Source organism: Myotis myotis, unplaced genomic scaffold (assembly GCF_014108235.1).
Source record: "Myotis myotis isolate mMyoMyo1 unplaced genomic scaffold, mMyoMyo1.p scaffold_m19_p_6, whole genome shotgun sequence".
Lineage (NCBI taxonomy): Eukaryota > Metazoa > Chordata > Mammalia > Chiroptera > Vespertilionidae > Myotis > Myotis myotis.
This window is the reverse complement of record NW_023416368.1, coordinates 82055175-82065535: the sequence shown is the minus strand read 5'-3', so window position 1 is coordinate 82065535 and position 10361 is coordinate 82055175. Positions and strand designations below refer to the sequence as shown.

The window sequence follows — 10361 nt, the reverse complement described above, 5'->3', positions numbered from 1 at the left end:
CACAAAGTGTGCTTCTCGGGGTGGAGCAGGCTGACGCTTCAGTTGAACCCAGGTACCTTTCTCTTTGGCTTCCTTCTTTTTCTGATCATTTTCCTTCACACGTTTCAGGAAGCCATCTCAACTCTTAGATGCTTAATATGCTCAACACGTACATTAACTCTGTTGGCAAGAATCTTGCCCTTAACTTGCTTGTTCACAATAATGCCCACTGCATGCTGGGTGACACTGTAGACCGGCGGTTCTCAACCTGTGGGTCGCGACCCCTTTGGGGGTCGAATGACCCTTTCACAGGGGTCGCCTAAGACCATCGGAAAACACATAGATAATTACATATTGTTTTTGTGATTCATCACTATGCTTTAATTATGTTCAATTTGTAACAATGAAATTGGGGGTCACCACAACATGAGGAACTGTATTAAAGGGTCACGGCATTAGGAAGGTTGAGAACCACTGCTGTAGACTCTTCCAGTTTTGCCCTGGTAACACTTGTGGGGCATTCCTTTTTTGTTTGTTTGTTTGTGGTTTGTTTTGTTTTTTAAATATATTTTATTGATTTTAGAGAGGAAGGGAGAGGGAGATAGAAACATCAATGATGAGAGAGAATCATTGATTGGCTGCCTCCTGCACGCCCCCTACTGGGGATGGAGCCCACAACTCAGGCATGTACCCTTGGCTGGAATCGAACCAGGGACCCTTCAGTCCGCAGGATGATGTTCTATCCACTGAGCCAAACCAGCTAGGGCTGGGGCATTCCTTTTTGAACAGTGCCCATTCCCTTGACGTCCACAATATCACCTTTCTTGTAGATTCACATGTATGTGGCCAAAGGAACAACTCCATGTTTCCTAAAAGGCCTGGAGAACATATAGCGGTGCCTCTCCTCTTTCCCTTTGTGCTAGTCATTTTGGCGAATTACTGGAAGATGGTGGTTCTGGCTGAAAGGCTATTGTAATTTTTTTAGGTTTAAAAGTGGTATTTGGTTGCCTTTTGGGAGATTCCTTATCCTTGTAGATATACATACTGAAATATTTATAGATGTAATGAAAACTGGGATTTGCTTCAAAGTAGTCCAGGGAAGTGGGGGACAGGGAGGGACGAATCAAAGTTGGCTGTAAGCCCGGCCAGTGTAGCTCAATGGATTGAACATCGCCCCAATCACTAAGAGGTCACTGGTTGGATTCCCAGAGGATTTCCCATGCCTGGGTTGCAGGCTTGATCCCAGAGGCAGCTGATTGATCAATGTTCCTCTCTCATTGGTGTTTCTATCTTTCTCCCTTCCTCTTACTTTCAAAAATCAATAAAAAATATTTTAAAAAAAAGTTGGCCTTGAATTGGTGTGATGGGTGCATGAGGCCTCATTATCCTGTATTTTCTATTTTTGTATATATTTAAAATTGTCCAGAATGAAGAGTTTAGCCAAATGTAACCGATAAAGATAGCCAAATTAAAAGTCCTCTGAATCTTAAAAACATAAAATTCACCCCAATTCTCCCTCCAGCTCCAGCCCTTGTTCTCTGCTCTCCTTCACAGCAAAATTCCTTGAAAGACTTGTCTGGCTCCAGTATTTTCCAGCCCATGCCGAGACCCCACAGCACTGAAAGTGCTTACGGCCACTTAGTGCCTTTCACTGTGCCAAATCCAGCTGCCAGTTCTCAGCCTGACCACGAATTCAACAAGCTGACGTCTCCTATATTTTTATTTCCAACCCTGACCCACAACTTACCCATCCCCTGGGATGTCTGAGGCTCATCCAGTATCAAATATAACATGACCAAAAGCAGCTTCTGATCGTGGCCCTCAAACCTGCTCCTCCCGCCAGCCTTGCCATCTCAGTTAGCAACTCTCCATCTTTACAGCTGCTTTGGGTCAATTCCTTGGAGTTTGTGAAGATTACTTTCTTTCTCAAATCTCACATTCCACCTGTCAGCCCTGCCTTTAAAACCTGGCTGGAATCTGACCTCTTCTCACACCTGGTTGGGCCTTCAGCCTTCACCTGGATTATCCCAATAGTCTCCTAACCGGCCTCCACGTTTCTGAGCTTCCTGCTCTCCCACATCTCCATGGGGGCCATAGTCATGCTTCTTTTTGTTCCTCTCCTCAAAGCCCTCTGCAATTTATCTCCCTCATTGCTAAGATCTACCAGGCCTTTTGAAATCTGTACTTCTCCCCTTTCTGCTCTAATCTTCTTTAGTCTTATGGTTCCTCCCAGGTGCCAGGCACAGTCCTGCCTCAGGGCTTTTACACTCACTATACCCTCTGCCTGGACTGCTCTGTCCCAAGGTCCCAAGATAGCAACATGGCTCCCTCCCTCACCTCCTTCAGATCTTTGCTCAAGTGTCACCTTCTTTCAAGGCCTTAACAGTGCGTGGAATGGTGTATCTGCTCAGTCCAGGTTGTTGAAGTTCAGGAGCCGAAGATTAGAGCCTCAGGGTTAGGGCCAAAGCAGAAGGGCCTTATGAAGCATAGACACTTGCATGGTGGTGAAGAGGGGAAGGAAGGAGCCACAGAAGGGGAGCAAAGACTACAAAGATTTAATTTAAAATCACAGTGTCTCAGCCAGGATACCCGCCACTAGGGTACACCCAAGTCCAAAGGTCCTCAAGGGGCTCCTCCAGGCTCAGCAGCAAGGAGCGGACAGTGCAGCAGCTGTAGCTTCTGGCCACTCAACTTTCCTCCCAAGGGTGAGGTCCACTCAGGTGCTCACTGGGGCAGGTTCTGCTGCTGTCGCTGCTGCCACAGGCTCCTTCTGCACTAGCTCAGGCTCGTCCTCACCATCCTGAGGTGGGTGCACCAGAACCTTGTCTAAGATGCCAAACTCCTGGGCCTCCATGGGGCTCATGTAGCGGTCTCTCTCCATGGCCGACTCTGGGGGAGGGGGGAAGTGGGAGGCAGGACATGTCTGGTTAAAAGCAGAGACCTGGAGCCCTCGCTGGTGTGGCTCAGTTGGTTGAGCATCGTCCCATGCACCAAAAGGTCGCCAGTTCCCCGTCAGGGCACAGGCCTTTCCCACTCTGTGCTTGTTTCCCCATTGCTAAAATACCTATTTCAGCTTTTTTTACTTGTTAGTAATGGGTGATAATCTGGGAAGGGGCATGAATCCTAAGTGGATAATGTGATAAATTTCTGACTGAACATACCCACACGGCCAGCACCCAGATCAAGAGATGGGACATTGGCCTGGCCGGGTGGCTCAGTTGGTTGGAGTCATCCCGTACACCGAGATTATGGGTTCGATTCCCAGTCAGGACACTTACCTAGGTTGTGGTTTTGATCCCCAATCGGAGTGCATATGGGAGACAATTGATCGATGTTTCTCTCTCACATTAATATTTCTCTCTCCCCCTTCCTCTCTCTCTCAAATCAATTTAAATATGTATCTCCTCAGGTGAAGATTAAAAAAAAAACCAGGAGCATCACTAGACCCCCTAAAACCCTGCTTAAGCCCACTTCCTGTCACCATGTCCTTCTGCCCAAGAGTAACCACCATCTTAACAGTGGCCTAACAGTTATGCCTGTTTTTGTTCTTTAAATATGTGGAATCGCAGTGTTTACTCTTTTTTCCACTCAGCATTAGGTTCCTGAGATTCATCCAGGCTGCCATGTCATTGTGGACCATTCTCTCACTGCTGTGTAGTATTCTACTCTGTGAATAAACCTCCACCAATGCGCTCATTCTCCTGCTGTGGGCATCCGAGTGTTTCCCTATTCGGGGCCTGTATGAACAGGACTGCCAGCAGCATTCCTGTCTGCATCTTTGATGGACATAAACACTCAGTTCTCCCCTATATGCTGAGGGGGGAACCCCAGCATCTTTTCGCATGTTTAGCCTTCGCCAGTAGTGCCAAACAGCTGGAGTTAGGGAGCTGCAGGTCAGAGCCGCAGTGGCTCTGCCATTTTCACTCCGGCCTGCAGGATAAGCGTTCCAGTTGTTCCACATTCTTGTCAGCATTTGATGTTGTCTGTATTTTATATTTGAGCTATTCTAGTGGATTGAAATGGTATCTCGTTGTGGCCTTAATTTCTTTTCCCTCATAACTCATAATGTCATGATTAAACAGCATCACTCAAGATGGTGAGCTTCTTTTCTTTTCTTTTTCTTTTTTTTATACATTTTTATTGCTATCAGAGAGGAAGGGAGATGGGAGAAAGATAGAAACATCAATGATGAGAATCACTGATTGGCTGCCTCCTGCATGCCCCCTACTGGGGATCGAGCCTGCAACCCCTGGGCATGTGCCCTGACTGGGAATTGAATGCGGGACTTCTTGGTCCATGGGATGATGCTCAACCCACTGAGCCAGCAGGGCCAGGCGTGAGCATCTTTTCTTATGGTTTTGGCCACTTGGAATATTCTTTGTGGAAGGCCCTGCTCAAACCTTTTGACCCATTTCAATGAAGTTTTTGAGGGTTTTGTAAATTTTTTTTAAGTGCTTAGAACAGAGGTTCTCAACTGGAAGTGATTCTGTCTCTCAGGGGACACTGGGCAGTATCCGGAGATAGTTTTGGTTGTCAAATTAGAGGGTGTTCCTGGCCTCCAGGGTGGCAGCCAGGGGTGCTGCTCAGTACTCCACAGTGTGAAGGACAGTCCCCACCCCAGAGAACGATTGACCCCGAGTGTCAGTAGTGCCAAGGTTGAGAGGCCCTGGCTCAGCGCAAGGCCTGACACTTACACCTGTGTTGGTTCAAATAAAGGAAGGGGAGCAGTGGGGGTCTGCCTGGGGCAGGGCACTCACCAATCACCTGTAGGCTCTGTTTGGTGTGCTTGGCATAGATGGTGTAGAGCTGCTTCTTGAGTTTTATGATCTCCTCTGCCTGAATGGCGATGTCTGTGGCTTGGCCCTGGGGGACGTCCCAAGGAGAAGGTTGGAACCAGTGTCAGCACGCTCATGGGAAGGCTGGAGATGGGGACCCGGGAGCCCCCTTTGGACTTTGGGCTGCCAGTGGTCAGGCAGGTGGGTCAGGGCTTTAAGTCCCTCTACACCCTGCTTCATCCTCGCCACCATCAGGAAGGCTTCCTGGATTAAATATATTATCTTATTTTCTGTATCTGGACCTCATCGACCTAGAGCCGTGGTCGGCAAACTCATTCGTCAACAGAGCCAAATATCAACAGTACAACGACTGAAATTTCTTTTGAGAGTCAAATTTTTTAAACTTAAACTATATGGGTAGGTACATTGTTATTAACTTAATTAGGGTACTCCTAAGGCTTAGGAAGAGCCACACTCAAGGGGCCAAAGAGCCGCATGTGGCTCGCGAGCCACAGTTTGCCGACCACTGACCTAGAGGAATGGTCCCTCTGCCAGGGCTGGCTAATTCCTAGAGATAGCAAGCAGCTCACCTAAAAGCACACCTTTCGTGTGCAAATCAGACGATTCAGAGGCCATACTCCCCCCACCTCCTGGATTCTGAGCCACTGTTTCTGCCCCGATCACCCCAAGGCCAGTTGCCATACAACCAGGGAGAGCTATTACACCTCGGAGCTTGTTACAGTTACTCCGACTAGCCAATCTTAAGGCTGTTTATCTTGCCTTGCCCCCAGTTTTCCCCACAGACACGACAATAAAGGCTCTGGTCACGTTTTCTTCCTGCTCCCTTTGCCTCCTGACCAGCCCTGGCACGTGCCCTGTGTCCCTGCCATAGCCTGGCATGCCCCTTCCTTTTGGAGACTGAGCAACAGACTCTTTTCAACAGCAGTTGGCTTCTGTTGACCTCACTGTAGCTGAATAATAATAAACCCTACATTTTCAAACACTGACATCACCACAGGAGTTTCACCCAGTCAGTCCTCTGTCTAGACCCCTGTCCCCCATCCCTGAAGCAGCTTGCAGGGCCTGGCACTCACCCGGGCGCCCCCAGAGGGCTGGTGGATCATGATGCGTGAATTGGGGAGCGAGTGGCGCATGCCTGGGGTGCCCGCGGCGAGAAGCAGGGAGCCCATGCTGGCGGCCTGGCCAACACACCACGTGCAGATGGGGTTCAGGATGTACTGCATCGTGTCGTAGATGGCCAGGCCCGAGGTCACCAGGCCACCTATGGGTGTGAGCGCAAGTTAGGGGCTGTGCCAGCTCCTCCCACCATCCTTTCCCTATATTAGGCCCTGGTCTTAGGGAGAGTTGGTGTAAATGCAGTCTTTAAAAAAAATCCTCTCCCAAAGGTTGATATTTTAGAGAGAGAGGAAGGGAGAGAGAGAGAAACACTGATGTGAGAAAAATATGGATTGGCTGCCTCTCATATATGCTACAACCTAGGAACATGCTCTGACCAGGAATCAAACCCGCAACCTTCTAGTGCATGGGATGATGCTCCTACTGAGGCACTGGGCTAGGGCTAGATGCAGCCCTTTAAAGCAGGGTCTGCAAATACCTCAGGGGGGAGGGAGGTGACAGGAACAGGTGGCACAGGCCAGGTGGGAACAGAATGAGAGTGACCTGTTGCCACATGTGCATGTGGGCCCAGAGTGACCAGATCTGCCAAATTTTCAAGAGGTACTAGAAATTCAGAGATGTGGCTGAGGGTGAAGCTCTGGAGGCAGCCTGCCTGGGTATAACCCCTGGCTGGGCAATCTATCATCCTTGTGGCCTGGGCAAGTTACCTAGCCTCTCGGGGCCACAGTGTCTCCTCAGTAACTAAATAGTACCTTTCAGGCGAGGTTGCCATAAGGATCAAATACGTTAAATGCACATAAAGTGCTTAAAAAGTGCTTGGAATAGTAAACACTCAAGTTCCTTTTTTGAGGGGAGAGGGTGGTGGTGGAATCTACCAGTTTTAAGATTTTGATAACCTGGTCAGGTTGGTAAAATGTTATGTGTGTGAAAAAGACAAATACCATATGATTCCACATATATGGGGAATCTAAAGAACAAAATAACAAGCAAAACAGAAAAAACACACAAAAAACTCATAGATACAGAGAACACTCATGGTTGCCAGAGAGAGGGAATTGGGGGAAAAAGGTGAAGGGATTAAGATGTACAAATTGGCAGTCAAAAAATAGTCATAGGGATTAAAGTTCATCATAGGGAATATAATCAATAAAATTGTAATAGGCATGCATGGTGCCAGATGGGTGCTGGAATGATCAGAGGGATCGTTTTGTAAATTACATAATTGTTTAACCACTATGCTGTACACCTGAAGTAAATATAAAATAACATTGAATACCAACTCAACTATAAAATAAAAAGTTATGTCTGTGATCAAAGAGGAAAATTCAGCTGAAGGTTTGTGAACCTAGACTTAAAAGCAAGGAGCAGTTTTTGGAGGGTTCAAGACACTTTTGGGATTCTGAAGTTAATTCTGAATCCCTAGTTTCTCCAGAGAGAGAACATTCCTGATGGGGTTGGGAAATGGGGGGGGGGGGGGGGGGGGAGGGGGGTGTCAGAGTCTCCTGAGTCACCTAGTGCATCCAAGCAGTGCCCCCTCGAACTTAGGGGTTCCCCATTCCGCTCCACGCTCACCAGGGCTGTTGATGTACATGTGGATGGGCTTCTTGTTGCTCTCAGACTGCAGGAACAGCAGCTGCGCGATAACCAGGCTGGCCACATTGTCATCAATCTGCAAGTGGGGAAGACAGGTGTCCCCAGGTGGGGGTGGGGGTGGGGAGAGGGCTAAGGGAGGCAAGTTTTGGCGTGGCTGGGGATGAGTCTGGGAACCAGGATGACTGTCAGGGCCCAAGTGAGATGGGTCGGAAAGAATTCAGGATTCAGGAGGGTATGTAGGGGGTGGTTGGGACCCAAGGGGTTTGGGGCACCGGAAGGGCAGAGTCAGTGGGCTCAGAGCACAGGAAGGGAAGGGGTCAGAAGGGTTGGGGGACCGGAGTCCAGGAACGGGGACGGGATCATAGCTGTAGGAGGGAGTTCAGAAATCAGGGAGGAGAAGGTTTGAAGAAGGGGTCAGGAGGGAATGGTGGGGAGTACGTTGGGGCGGGGTAGTCAGAAGGCTTATGTACGAGGAAGAGGCTGTCAGGTTGTGACTAGAGCAGAGCAGAGCCCAGGGAGGAAATTCAAGTGGGAGAGGTCAGGGAGCCAAGGGGATTCGAGGATAAGGGGCGCCTAGGATCCGGGCAGGAGCAAGGGAGGATCAGCGTGCTGGGTGCTCACCGGACCCATGACACACACGATGCGCTCCCTCAGCAGCCGCGAGTAGATGTCATAGGCACGCTCGCCGCGACCCTGGAGGAGAAAGACGGAGGTGAGGGTCAGGGCGGCCATGCCCCCAGCCCAAGCCCCCAGGCCTGTTCTCCGCCGGCCGCTATACCGTCTGCTCCACCACGATGGGAATGAGCGGGATAGCCCGGGCCGCCGTCGTGTGCAAGTTCCGCTGCAGGGCCAGACCCGTCTCGGGCATCCGCTGTGTGGGGAAGAGGGCGGCGAGGCGAGGCCACAACGCGGGGCACCTTCCTGCCGCCACCCGGGTCCCCCCCACCAGCATTCCGCTCCACATCCCGCCGCTCGTGCCTCCCGGCTTCCGTCCGATGACGGAACTACAACTCCCAGGGTGCTTTGCGCACACAGCGCTAGCTCTCTGGGCCGCCCACTTCCCGGAAGTTGGGTGGGCACGTTCAGAGGCGGGGCGGAGCCCTGGGAGGAAGTGGACTTCAGGCAAAGCTGGAGAAGTTTCAGAACCTCCAGTTCGAGTCCCTTTCCTAACGAATTCGTCATAATATTCTGCTGTTCACTACTTATTTAAAAAAGCAACAACATTCGGCTCTCCCCTAGTGGCTCAGTTACGGGTTCCATTCCCAGTCAGGACACATACCAGGTAGGGGTGCTTTGGGGAGGCAACCATGGGTGATTCTCACATTGATGTATCTCTCTCACATCCACGTCCCCCCCCCCCTTCTCTCTCTCTCTCATATCAATAATAAAAATAAAAATCTGCTCTAGCTGGTTTGGCTCAGTGGATAGAGCCTCGGACTGCAGACTGAAAGGTCCCGGGTTCCATTCAGTTCCAGTCAAGGGCACCGGGTTGTGGGCTCCATCCCCAGTAGGGGGCGTGCAGTAGGCAGCCGGTCAATGATTCTCTCTCATCATTGATGTGTCTATCTCTCCCTTTCCCTTCCTCTCTGAAATCAATAAAATATATATGTATTTTTTTAATATGTCAGTTTTTGTTTTTTTTAAAATATATTTTATTGATTTTTTACAGAGAGGAAGGGAGAGGGATAGAGAGTTAGAAACATCATCAGCTGCCTCCTGCACTCCCCCTACTGGGGATGTGCCCGCAACCAAGATACATGCCCTTGACTGGAATCAAACCTGGGACCCTTGAGTCCGCAGGCTGACGCTCTATCCACTGAGCCAAACCGGTTAGGGATACAAATATATTTTTAAAAAATAAATAAAAATCAGCCCTGGCTGGTTAGAGCATCAGCTGTACACCGAAGGGTCCTGGGTTCAATTCTTGGTCATGGGCACATACCTGGGTTGCAGGTTCCTCCCCTGCCCCAGTTGGGACCAGGTGTGGAAGGCAACCAATCACGTCTCTCTCATATGGATGTTTCTCTCTCCCCTCTCCCTGCCTCCCTTCCACTGTATATAAAAAAAGCAATGAGAGAAAAAAAACCCACAAAGCAATGAGAAAATATCTTCATGAGAATTTAAAAAATAATAATTCGACTGCCAAACACGAGCAGATGGATTTCTATCACGTGGGTGGAGTAGGGGTGGAGCGGGCAGGAATATCAGCGTTGTCCTCACTGTGCCCTGGCCTCAGTGACCTTTCAGCTTGATGGGGCCGACTCCTGCAGAGACCTTGGCACTCATTTATGGTCAAGTGTGGGATCGAGGGAGGGGCCACAGGTTGTGGGACTTACTGTGTGATCTTAGGTGCATTGCTTAACCCCTCCATTCGTGAAGTTTCTCATCTGGAAGATGGTGATGATCAGTATCACACAGATTGAAGGCTACCTGCTGTTGAACCTGCGTATTGAAATGACGAGTTCAAATCTTGGCTCTACCATTTACTGGTTGGTTGTACTTGAGCTTCAGTTTCCCGTTTGTAAAATGGGGATTGTGATCACCTGGTCCTAGGATGGTTGTGCTTCAGGCCCTCAGGTCCAAGAAGTTCTCTCAAATGAGGGTCTATTTGAAGTGGATTTTGACTCAGGCGGGAGTTCTAGGTGGGCAATATTGAGGTGCTGGACTCTAAAACTCAATGCTAGCTGCCCTAGGTAAGGATGGTTTTGTACCCTCCGTGCCCTCAGAGGATCCCACTCTGATGGGGAGATAGAGCAGGGAAGAAAGTCACTCTATGGACTTGGGGGCAAAACAGAGGGAAGGACATGGAAGTGGAAGAGTTTGAACTGTCAAACCCTGGCAGAAGGCCCAGACCTAGGTCTCACTGGTGGGGGGTGG

At 49.6% G+C, this 10361-nt stretch overlaps 1 protein-coding gene across 1 annotated transcript; it reads right to left on the bottom strand.

The window, feature by feature from the left end:
- Nucleotides 1-2517: 2517 nt before the first annotated feature.
- LOC118658938 (caseinolytic mitochondrial matrix peptidase proteolytic subunit) lies at nucleotides 2518-8487 on the bottom strand. The gene is made up of 6 exons (XM_036314776.1): nucleotides 8263-8487; nucleotides 8106-8177; nucleotides 7464-7560; nucleotides 5849-6036; nucleotides 4737-4842; nucleotides 2518-2868 (listed from the first exon to the last, which is right to left on the bottom strand). The coding sequence occupies exons 1-6, from the start codon at nucleotides 8446-8448 to the stop codon at nucleotides 2696-2698; spliced, it is 822 nt and encodes a 273-aa protein (XP_036170669.1). The 5' UTR covers nucleotides 8449-8487; the 3' UTR covers nucleotides 2518-2695.
- Between the last annotated feature and the right edge of the window lie 1874 nt (nucleotides 8488-10361).

Coding starts and splice junctions, on each gene's coding strand:
- LOC118658938 (XM_036314776.1), bottom strand. CDS start 8,448: ATGTGGAGCGGAATGCTGGTGGGGGGGACCCGGGTGGCGGCAGGAAGG. Junction 7,561..8,105: donor TCGTGTGTGTCATGGGTCCG/GTGAGCACCCAG, acceptor CCCCACTTGCAG/ATTGATGACAATGTGGCCAG. Junction 2,869..4,736: donor ACAGAGCCTACAGGTGATTG/GTGAGTGCCCTG, acceptor CCCCTCCCCCAG/AGTCGGCCATGGAGAGAGAC.